General features: G+C 36.8%; 1 protein-coding gene across 1 annotated transcript in view; it reads right to left on the reverse strand.

Moving 5' to 3' along the window:
* Positions 1 to 12959, reverse strand: part of COX16 (cytochrome c oxidase assembly factor COX16) — a 43756-nt gene that overhangs the window by 12892 nt on the left and 17905 nt on the right. The window contains exon 3 of the mRNA XM_021540750.3: positions 1323 to 1385. Coding sequence (XP_021396425.1) covers positions 1323 to 1385 — 63 coding nt within the window. The remainder of the gene's footprint in view (positions 1 to 1322; positions 1386 to 12959) is intronic.

The raw sequence follows: 12959 nt of genomic DNA on the forward strand, positions 1-12959 counted from the left end.
TTTTATTAGCATTGATTTATCCATAAAGGAAATGGCATTATGGCTATTTAAATATTATCCTTAACCTATTTACTGATCTTCTGAAGAAAGAGTATGGTATATCAGAATACAGATCTGTTGATTCTGAGGTTAGATATTGAGTTTGAGATGTCATTCTTTTTACTGCTTGTGGTCCTTTTTATTTTTTCCTCCACATAAATAAATCAGAGCAGCCTTACAATAGAGACAGTAATCCCAGAAGCACTCAGAACTTAATGGATTTGTAAATTTTAAGTCTCCATTGGAACTTTCCATCTTGTTATTCCCTGCACCAGAAATCACAATTCTTTATAGCGGGAGAGAGCCCAAAGGTATTTGCAATAATGGTAAAAATTAGCAAATATTTTGTGAAATTACACCACCTGTGAAAGTACAAAAAGTAGGTTTTATTTTTATTTCAGACAAATGACAAAAGAGTAATAAAATAGTAAAATTTTATGATCCAGATTATGTACTGCCATTTGGACACCTAAGTATGAGAGCAATGGGTGCAATCGAGATCTTCAAAGGCTTGTGAGAGAATGGGAAATGTGGTATGGGAAGAAAACAAAAATCTGTTTTCAGCATAAAGGCCACAGAGATAGATGAAGTGTTAGTTGGACATTTGATTAAATTAATTTTAAAACATCAAGGATAAACTTAAATAGCTTTATCCTTTGTTTCTGGTCACAGGGAGGCTTTTTCCAGTTTTTCTAACATGGCTTTTTGTAGGCCTGAAAGTTTATGAGACTCTGGATACTGAACTGGTCAAAACAGACATTTTAGAATTCAGTAATATTTGAAGAAAATGCAGTGTTGAGGTAAGAGCGAACTATTTTTCTATAGATTTTTCTGAAACGATGTAAAAGGAATGACAGCTGTTTCAAAGATACATGTAAATTTCAGAAGCAAGAAATAACATGAAGTACATCATGCACATTGTTCTGTAATTTGGTCTAAAGATCATCCAAACTCATGCAGTAGAAGTGCTGACTTTCATTCACATACACTCCCTCTAAAGCAAACATCAGCTCTACATTTATAAACTAGGTTAACCACAGAAATAGTGAATTTATTTGTACCACTGTACTTGTCGCCTGGAAATCTAAGTAAAGCTCTGTTCAGAAAGAAGCACTACGTGTTCAAAAACCTTTCTTTACATAAAACCTTGTTTTTATTGGACATCAGCAAGTCAAAGGCAGATGGTTGATCTAATTTTAGTTAGGGACAGATACGACCCACCAGTGGCCAGGGTAATCAAGGGTAGCCAAGGTTATGGGCCCCAGGCAACAAATTCATTTTACCTCATATTCAGATTCCAGTGTCACAGTGTTCTGTTTTAATTTTTCTTTCAAAGCTGGATCAACCTGAAAGACAAATAAAAATATAGCAAAAATGTTTGCTTTTAAGAATATATTTTTTAAGAAATCTTAACCTCAAATAAACTGAATATTGGTACACACAAACCCTCCTCTCCTCTAAAACAGTTTATGTGCCATTTATTCCAATATCAGGATGATGATCACAGCACAAGAATCAGGCTGAAAAGAAACAGATCAACTGCCAAATTATTAAATTCTGAAGGAAAACACACTTTTAACTATAGCCCGGCACTAGCATTACCTTAGATACTTAAATCCATACCTGTTAAGTTTAAAAATATTAGTATAAATAAATGAAACAAGCACAGGAAAGATAAAATTGGGACTCTAACATATTATGCTTCTGAATGTTGAGTTCAGTGAATAGGTATACAATATATCCTGGTTTTTTAAAGTCTAAGCATGAGTTGAATTTCCCATTTTCTGGTGAACACACAGCTCTTTCCTAGTTTTGATCCTGTACTGACAGTGCTGGTGTTTCCTGCCACCTTTCAGAGATGCTTATTGAAAGATCAAATCTAAGAACAGACATGTCAATGAACCACAGCAGACACATTTAATGTTTTAACTTCTTCTGAGCCCGGAAGAAGAGATGTTCATTCCTCCCTTTGCTAAATAATGTCTGTCTCCCACAGGTCTAAGAGCAGAAGCTAAGGGGGAAAAGATAATTAGCATTCTTCACACTTAGAGAAAGTATTCTACCTTCTTCTCAAACAGCCACATATGCAGTATTCAGACATAGTCTTTAGGCAATATAATTAAAATATCAAATAAATTCACCATGAGAGAACAATCTCATTTTTAGAGCTTAAAAACCAAAACAGATCCATAAATAGACTGGTAACGTGTGTAATTCTACATCCCTCGTACGCTAGTCCAACTACAACTAATTCAGTGAAGAAAAGTTGTTACTCCTAATGTGCTGCTTTTTGATCTAAATGAAAAGGGCTCAGTAACCCTTATCACAACCAATGTCAAACATCTACAAGTAGTCCAGAAAACAAAAAGAAGGGCATACATGTAACAGAATTTGCCTGGCCAATGAGAAGATCCACCTTCAGATTCTCCCCTAACAAGAGTTCCTACTTCTCACAGGTACTTAAAATACACATTTACTATGTGTATTGATGGGAATTGCTCTGAACAATTTCCCTAGGCCATAATGTTTCCCTTGATTACAGGCACTGTCTGCTACTTAGCATGCAGCCTGTGAGACCTCAGTTCCTAAGGATGGATGCTCAGACAGGCAAGTCTAACACCATCTGTGCATGGCCAGAGGTTTGATTTCCCTACCTCATCAGCGATCTGGCCATAGAAACACACACATTTGCAGCCTTCAGATTCATTACACTTGGGACCTAAGCCAAAATCTCTGAAATGGTTCATGTTTGTACCGGATACAGCTCCCACCTTCTTAGTAATTAAAAAAAAAAAAATTAAAACAAGATAGTGTCTCTGCACTGGCCCTCTACATCAAATAAAAAATGAAATGTTCCATCTCTGTCTTGGCATTCAAGGCCTCTATAGAACTGCTCCTCCTTAAAGATGGATTGTGTCTCTCCTGTGACCATGACCTCCAACAACAGCCATGCTTTATTAGAAAAATGAACCCATCCATCACATGTGCAGAAATGCAAAGTCTTTGGGCAGCCAGACAGGCTTTGAAGCTTGCTTTCACAGAAAGAAGAGTGATCATGGACCTCATTCAGAACTAAATGCAAAAGCTATTTTGTTATGCTTTGTGTTCTCACAATACACATATGGACAAAGGGAAATAAAAGCTCCAGTAAGTAAGGCAGCAACATTTTGATTTCACCTACATTTTCCCTTCATTTAATAATAAAGCAAAGTACCACGGTTGAAACATCATTTTTACTTAATTAAATACAGCCAGAATTTAACTTACAAAGACAGTTCAATATCCCATTATCAAGTTTTATTTTATCAATTTTTGGTGTGTTTGTTTAATGTGTGGTGTTTGAATGGCCACATTTGTGTAAGGCAAAGGCAAACAATCAGTTAAGCTACTGCTGCTTCTCCTTCCTTCCAGCCCTTTCCGTCTTCAGACTTTCTCCTGTCTTCATCCTGCTCTGCCTCCAGAAAAACAGCTAAAAATGAGACATAGCATTCCAATTTGATGCTGTAACTTTAATATTAACAGAAAGGCAGAAATTAAGGAGCCTAGTTGAAATTTCTTTAAAAAAAAATACCCTGTAAATGCAAAATGAACAGAGAGTGCTGCTTCTTTGATAGCAGAAATTTTATTTGGCAAATTAACTTACCTAAAAAGACTAGTTAAACCCTGTTTTGAGGGCAAACTACATATACACCTTAAGTTCACTCCACAAAACTTGCTCTTTTGCCCCAAGTTCCACCAAAAAAAAGTATTTCCTCTTCTCTTTATCTTTTTTGTCCCCTACATACATACTTACTCACACAGAATAATTTAAATGTACTTGAGCCTGCACCGTAATTCAGTCACCTGCACTTTCTAATGACTTGACTGCAAACCCTGGCTTTTCAGCTACCAAATGAGATAGATGGGTTACAAATTGTTTTAGGAATCCATATAGGAGTTGAGAAAAAGTGTATTATAAAGTTTTGTTTCCACTGTGTTTGTACAATGCTGTGCTCTCTTTGAAACATTACAAGAACAACAACAAAAAAAAAAACAAAAATAAAAGAACAGAGAATAATGCTATTTTCAATCTGAAAAGGCAGTTAAACATCAATATGAGCCACAATCACAGATCATAAGCAGGGAACACTTCAAATGGGGGCAGAGCCAGGAAAGTGCCCATGCCAAAGCAGCAGCTCTGTTGTATTACACATCTGCCACAAGATCCAAATACAAACATACATTTTGGTTCCATGATGACTGTTATGCCAACACATACTGCCAAATGAGCTAGAAGTATTCAGCTATGCACTGGCAAATAGATCTTCAACTAAATTATGGATACAAATCTGTATTAGTAAATATGATGATGGCAGCAGACAAAGCCCAAATACCGTAGCAGCCCAACAGTGTCCTCTCCACCACTATTTAGAAGGCAGGAAGGAACACAAAAGATACTCCTTTACACTAGAGGACTCTTCTTGTTCAGCAAAATCTCAGCTGCTCCTCTAAGATCCATTTAAATTCAAGTTTATCTCTAAATGTAGAATTCAAAGATAATTACAGCATAATTTCACATTAAATTCTTACTGAAAGACTACTGAAATACTTGATGCAAGTATTTAGACAACCTGCATGAGATGCTGTCTGCAAGGCTTTGAAACCAATACTATAAATACAATTTTTAAAGGCTTTACTTATTTTCTTTTTCTGGGGTGTTTTTTTCTTTCCTTTTTAGCACTTGCAGAAAAAATGAATAAAACATTCTCCATATTTTGCATTATACAGGCTTATCTCATATTACATCAACTGAAAGGGCAGGGCAAATGCAATATAGAAATATCTCAGAAAAGGTTTAAGAATCCAGGTTTCAAATTAGAATTTTGTCCCATTTCACACTCCCACCATTCCTGCAGATTTACCCATACTTAACTTCAAAAGGTTCTCAAAGAAACAGACTTTAAAAAGATTCTTAACAGCTGAAAGTAATAGAGGTTAAGCACAGAAACATTCTTAGAAATCTTAGTAGGCAGCTACTTGAGCCTGTAACTAGAAACTTCTGAAAAGAGGCTGACACTTCTCATTTTGAGGCTGACATTTCAGTTTTTCAATTAGAACCTGGGCAGCATTTCTAGCTGTTAAAAATGGTGCACCTTGGGGTGCAGACAAGAGGCATCATACACAGCAAAGCAGGAATAACTGGTGCTTGCAGCCCCTGTCAAACCAGGGACTCCTGCAGTGCCCTGTGAAAAACATATACTCATCTCATTGTTTGTGACACAAGTATTTTTGGTGCAGTTATAAATCTAAAAGCGCTACTACTAAAAAAATTCTCTGCTAACAATTTTGTATTGATACTCATTGACTACAGTTCATTTTGGCTCAAAAACAAATAATATTGGTAGAGAGCAACTGAGAAATTTGTGAATGTCACTAACTTTAGCTCCAGGGTAAGGAAAGGACAGATCTTCTACAAGGGAACCCAAAGAATACCATCACTACCCCTTTTAAAGTTCAGAGGCATGGAACACCTCTCCATATGGGGACAGGCTAAGAACACTTGGTTTGCTCATTCTGGAGAAAAGAAGGCTTTGGGGAAACCTGATTGTGGCCTTTCAGTAAGGGGGGCTAACAAGAAAGACAAACTTTTTAGCAAAGTGTGTAGCAACAAGAGAAGAGCTGGCAGTTTTAAAATAAAAGAGGGTAGATTTCGACCAGGTATAAGAAATAAGCTTTTTATAATGAGCATAGTGAGACACTGGCCCAGGTGGCCCAGAGAGGTGATGAATGCCCCATCTCTGGGAACATTCAAGGTCAGGTTGGATGGGGCTCTGAGCAATCTGACCTACTTGAAAATCTCCCTGATCCTTGCAGGATTGTTGGACTAAAAGACCTTTGAAAGTTTCTTCCAACCCAAATTATTATATGGTTCTGTTAAACACAGGAATACAAAACAGAATAGCAGTGTCACTCCTGTTGAGCATTCAGAGAGGACCACCAAGCTGACTCACATTCTCATTTTCAGGGTAACATCCCAGTGGTCCACAGAACACATATGCCTGGATCTGTAACTCAAACAGCCCATCTTCACAAGCAGTCTTTCTGTGCTGTAAACATTACTGTTTATTTGTCCATGTACTATTTGTGGCTGTGGGCTTTAGAGCAAACCAAGATTTGAATATATTACATCTTCTAAAATGATGGGTTCAGTTACTACACGAGGAAACTGTCAGGAGACAGCCACATCATAAGAAGAGGATTGTGCTTTTAACAGCCTCCTCTCACATAAGTCAGTGCAGTACATTGTATACTCGTGTCCTGGCACGTACTGACCAAATATTTGTATGCCAAAGTTTTACAGAACTTTCCCTCTAACAAGCATTTCCAGAAAAACAGCAGAAGATATTTCTGCCCTAAAACTAGCTTGTTATTTTTACTAAAACATGAGTTTCTTTTCCGACCCTGTCCTCCACAAAATAATATCCCACTGAAAAAGATGTCAGCTTTGGAAGTGGGAGAAGACAGTGGCCTGAATTTAATGAACATGAATTAGGATTGAGATTTTCATTTTGGCATCTGCCCCTCCCAGCATGAATTGATGGGACACAATTTTCCTGCAGCATCAACAGTACAGAGCGTCCACAAAACTACTGTTTATATGAAATCTTTCAATTTGTTCTCCCCACCCATTTTTTAAACTTAAGAGTAAACCATAATCACCAATTCTAGCTCTCCCACAGCGTATCTTCTTTGACAACATTTATCATATGCCTAACTCCTCTAAATGGAAAATCAGCAATCTTGAGTGGATCAGTCAACTTTAATCTTCCTTGAGAAGACTCCCATAAATTGCTACAGAAATCTGTGTCATAAATATTCTAAGTTGTGGTTTATGAGCAGAGTGAGAAGCAGTAGACAGGAGAGGATAAATCCCAGGACTCGGGAAATGCAGTGTAAACTACAGCCAAGCTGAGTGCTGTTCTACTTAAGAAATTAAAGGAACAAAGCTTGTAGAGGTTGTAAGGTACAACAAAGGTTGTACTTATGCCAAGCTCTTTGGCAGACAGTCTTAGGTAACAGAGAAGGGCAAGGCAAAACACACCATTTTTGTGCAACTTCATTCACAACAATCCTTCAACTACATAACTTAAATATTTAATACACAAAAAACATACGGCTACCTTTTTCCCTGTGCAGCTGGTGAGGCACTGTAACACGTTGCCAGAGAAGCTGTGGATGCCCCATCCCTGTAATTGCTTGAAGCCAGGTTGGATGGAGCTTTGAGCTCTGGTCTATTGGAAGACAGCCCTGCCCATGGTAGGGGGCTGAAAGTAGGTGATCTTTAAGGTCCCTTCCAACCCAAACAACACCATGACTCTGGAATTCTATACTGCATAGGATATGATCCAAGAATATAGACTGGATGGGAATACTCACAAACAGTGGGAAGACAGCTAAGATTAGATGTAAACCCTAGCTTTGTGTCCTTTGACTTTTTCCTGTGATCTGCATAGAATACAGACAGTTAAACAAAACAAAACAAAATTTCATCCAGCCTCTGACAGAAATCGATGCAGACATTTCCAAAGGAGCAATATAAATTGTTGTTACAGCAGCAGTTCCCAGAGTTACAGTACATGGTGCACCAGTGATCTCTCAAAATCCAAACTTTGTACTTGCTACTAGATTAATCAAAAAAAGACCTACAATCCCAAACTCTCGACCAGACTTTTTATGTGATAATGTCACAGGAAATGCAATTAAAGGCTAATACGATGGCCAAACTGTCCCATACTTCAGCAAACATTTAAGCATATCTAGATTTCTCCCATATAAGGTCAACAAAACTAAAATGGACTCTAGAATTTTCAGTTCTGAGCAGGAAGTACTCATCATTTAATTAATTTTAGTATGCTTTCACAGCCAGTTTGATTTTCAGTCACACATTTATTTATGTGATTTATACCAAATTAGTGCTGTAAACCTTGGCTCTGAGTATGCTAACATAAATTTAATTTCACAGTAAAATTCAGTACAAAAAAAAAGTTCCTTTTGGTATAGAAAGAGGTGTAAATTTGTGATGCCAGTATTTAGGGGGAAAAAACCCAGCCTTTTTCCCTCTAAGCAGAATATACTTATCAGCTAGAAGAATGCAACTTCGGATGAAACTCCAGCGGAGTCAATTTTTTTTGGTCATATTTTTTGAAGATGCCTTTTTAATGGTTATGTACCTACTATGCAAGTTCAAGCTGGAAAACTAGCGTAAATATAGTTTATAGGGTTTTTTTTTCCCCCTTACGGCTTCCTTAGTCATATCCTAACTTTGCACAGAATCAGCCTCTTTGTGACAGCTCTAAAAAACACGAAGGCCACTTAAGTTTCTGTTCAAAGCAAGTAACTTCAAGAGAGAAATAGTGAATTGGCAGCTGAAGGCAGCATGGAAGCAGTCTGTGCTCATCTCCTCTGGATCTTTTCAGTGCTGTCCTAGCAGACAGAAGAGGATTGGAGAGGGTGTCCTCGTTAGTTCTGTACATCAGCAGGAATACCTGTGTCCAGGTGCTCACTGGCTGTTCAGTTAGGCTCCCCTAAACAGTTCCTGGCAGCAGCCCACTTGAACCAAAGTGAAACCAAAGGCACCAAAGGTACAATATCCAAACCACTATTTTTCGCTTGGTGTGTCAGTTCAGAAACACAAAGGAATTAATTTACAGGGAAATTCTATTTCATAGGAGACTAAACCTTCAATAAAAACACTGAAGCTTCAATAACATAACACCAAAAATTTCTCAAAAAAACCCAGCTCCCAAAGAACTCCAAAGAATCCACCTTCTCACGTAGGAACAGAGATAGCCTGATCCTTCAAAAATAATATAAACACATAACACAGTTAAAGCAATGCACAAGCACACTAAGAGATTAGGAATGCTTTCCCTAATCAAAGTTAAACATCTATAAATATATTTGCATTTTTTTTCTTCTCTGTGTAAGTTAGTGCCTAAGTCCTATCTTGAACTATGTGAAAATATGCTTGCTACCCCCATACAAACAACTCCAGTTCCCAGAAACCAACAGCAAGAAAATATACATTAATTTTTTTTCTCACTGAAAATAGACAAGAATATAAAGCAAAACCAAAGTCTGCAGTTTTTAACCCTAAAAATTGTTTGAATTATGTTTTAAAACATCATTTTGATTTACAGTACTTATCTGTTTTTTTACAGAAATTTATTGAGTAATGAAACAAATTTTGACTTCTTAATGTCTTTTTGAACAGAAACTATTTTTAGAATCCAGTGTGAACTTATCAAAATTGTTTTCAGTGCTCTGAAAATGCATTTCTACAAATAAATTACCAGCAAATTCTAATAACTGTCATCTTAAAATCTGCATGTGTTGAAGAAATTAACACTTATTCTACAGTTCCCATTGCATTTAAAGGAAAATACTTTCCACACTGACATCTAGTGAAGTTTTATAGTAAGAAGAAAAATCATATTCTAATACCTTGTACTTAGAAAAAGGTTGTACTTTCCCAAATCATTTCACTTTAAATTACTAGTCTTTGCAACACACTTGTACATCACACACTATTTTTTAAAGGATATTTTGCCACTATTTTTAATAAATAACATGTTGGCCTGTCAAAGGATCAGTCATTCTAATGGGTATTTTAGAGAAAATTACAATGGTAAAATCTGGTGTAATTAAGTTTAAAACATGAATAGCAAAGGGTTTTCCTTTTAAGGGCTTAACATACAACATGAACAAAACAATTCTACTAAAATCAGCAGGAATTATGAATGCAAAATATTTTAATTCATACATTTTATTAATAAGACAAGTCATCTCTCTTCTCTAAGCAGTATCCAAAAAGCCTGTACTCCTACAACTTCTCTGTAATGGAGTTTGGGCTCTGCTTGTTTAGATTGCCATATAGCTGAAGTTTGCAACAGCACCATTTGGCTTCAAGCCTCAAAACACAAAGGAGAAGAAAGGGAAGGTCCATTTAGACAGAAATTGCACTTAAAATGGAAACATGCCTGGGCAAAAGGTTTTCAACATTTTCTTTGTAAAAATGGTAGTGATCTAGAAGTCCAGAAAATCTTAGGACTGGGATCTGCTGACATCATAGCTACTGGCTTCTCAAGATGAGCCTGGAAAGCTAAATATTTTCTGGTGCTTGAGGGAGAAAAACAGCTGGATACTAAATTATGTTTTGGCTAAAAACTGCCTGAAGCTAAGTTACACACTTGTAATCACTTCAATTGCAAGGCAAAAATACCAGTAATTAATATTGGCAATGTGGCAGGATTTAAATAAACCAAACAGAATCTTGGTAGTATAAAAATGTAAATATCTAAAAGCTATCAACTTTTTATGTACTGAAATTACTTCCACTTGCAATGGCATCAGAATGAGTTTCTCCATTTAATAACCTTCTCTTCATCTGAATCTAATCTTGACAACAGAACAACCATCAAGTAAAAAATGGAAAAATTGCTTCTGTTTAAAACAAAACTCTTAATACTTTCAGTGTATATTGCAATTCATCAATGAGAGGCTCAATAATGTGAGGTAATATCTTAACTCCAAGTCATCCTATAGTGCTGTAAGCTGTCTGTGGTGACAATAAGCACCTGGTCTAGCCAGATCCAATCACTGGAAACCATTCACAAGTATACACACAGTGTCAGCCTCAGAATGTGGCAACAAAAATTGTACTGAATCCCAGAGTTGACTCTGCTTTTGCCTTTTACAGAAACATGGTGGTTTATATACTAAACTGAAGGGATGTCTGAAAAATGAAATACACATCTCTGTCTGGTATCATAGCAGATTCAGTACATAGCTCTCCACAGACAATGTAGAGAAGTCATTTGAGCTCAAGTAAAATGGATTAGCTTTTGCTGAAATCAATGCAAAAACATGAACTGAACGCTAGCAGCTGAACCTCAAAATCTTCAAGAATAACATGGATAAAGAGCTCATTTCCACACAATCCTTCCGGACTGAACTGAGAGAAAACATCTGAACATCTGGTACTACCACAAGACTGGGTATGATAAGTTCTTGCTACCCATTTCATTTTTGTGACACATGGGAGGACTGAAATTACTACCTTGAATAGTTCTGAAACATGATCAAAAAATGTAACAAGTTCCGAATTCCACCTGCAAGTAGAAACAAAGGGTAGAAACTGTAAGGGTACCTGTTTAGCCATCAACAAGGAGCCCATCTGCCTGACTAAATATACAATTCTAAACCATTCCCACTAAGCAGGCCATGCCTCAAAGCAAGGTCTGCTTTAATTTAGTAAAATGTGCTTCATGATATAAAGGTGACTGACTGACAAAGACCTTTTTTCCTCACCTATAAGCAATCCTAAATGTATATCTCTCACATTCTCTATAGTACCAAACATTTCAGTGTATTATTTTCTTAACTTTTGGAGGACCTAGGGCCAAGCTCAGTAATATATTCAGTCTTTGAAAATCAACTAAATCTACTTATACAAGGAAATTAGCCAGTTTATCATTAAACTTGAGACCCAGGCCAACCTGACCTGCTTAAGGAAAATAAAAAGAAGAAAACAATAATCACCAACATAAATTCCGTGCCATGCTGCACTTGTGTAATTAGCTTACTGAAACTAATTAAACACAGGAAGATGTAGCTATAAATAAATAAATGCTAAAATGCTAGATGAGAAGACTTGATTATTCTGCCATGTTCAGTGACAGATGCTAAAATGATTCTACATTCCTTGGTTGACAGGTTTACAAAGAATACCCTTCCCATCCAAAATATTCCACCAGACACCAAATGAAGATATTCTTATTTCGTTCACACTTAAATCAAGCAGGAGGCTTTTAAGACAACCTCCTATGGAATCAGATTCTCCAGAATACAGGAATGCCTCAGGCACAAACAACAGATTGAATAAGAGTTCCTCTACCTTCAAGACATCTGTTAGTTTTCCAATGAAGCTCCAGCAAAAGAGTATCTAGGGCAGGCATCATCTCACCTAATTTTATTCATCTACACTTTTGACTTGAAGCATAAAGTCTCTACTTATGCTCTTCCTCCAGTCAGCTGTACATGGGCATTCCTTGAGAGACTAAGTCCCACTTAAAGATATATACAAAACCATAAATTGTCTGCACTTTGAAGTTAGGTAGAGGTTTATCTCACCTGTTGCTCACAAATAAAATATAACCATATTCATACACTAAGGAAGTTAATTGTGTCACTGCAATGGGGTAATAATAAAATCTCAAGTTCAATATCTCTATTTTTCAATCCATCAAAAGAGGACAACATATTTCTCAAGTATCTACTTTGAAACTGAATGGACTACCTGGATAGCTATCTCAAACTAGGCATTTCACTTAAGACAATGGAAAAATGAGCAAGATGAAACCCTGACATAGTGCACAGCACCACAAACATACATTTAGATTTAGCTGAGCGGATACTGAAATTTCACTTCCCTATCTTTAATAATACAAAGAACCCATTTAGAGTCTTTTGAGTATTAACAGTGGTAATTTAAATTGACCTTAACATTGGTAGGAGGTGTTTGCACACCAGGAAGCCTAGAGGATGAGTCTTAATCCATCTAAATCCATTTGGAATAAAATAAAGCAGAAAGCCTGCAGAACACACAAGTTAACTGAGTGCATGGGACAATCTGGGGACAATCTGGGCTGGTAGCAGTAAAGTCCATTAATTGTTATTAGAACACTGTGGACTTTGCCAGTCCAGTCCAATCACAGTGACTTGTCCTATCCACATTACTCCTTGAAATGGTGAAGTCCATCAAGTTTTGGTCAGACTGAGGATCTTGGGGAACACCAAGGTGTAATAGGATTTCAAACACAGATGCTTATCCACTAAGAATTACAGTAAGTATATCTTGCAGTTTTCAGCCAATAGAAAAG

Source organism: Lonchura striata, chromosome 6 (genome assembly GCF_046129695.1).
Source record: "Lonchura striata isolate bLonStr1 chromosome 6, bLonStr1.mat, whole genome shotgun sequence".
In the NCBI taxonomy this organism is placed as follows: Eukaryota; Metazoa; Chordata; class Aves; order Passeriformes; family Estrildidae; genus Lonchura; species Lonchura striata.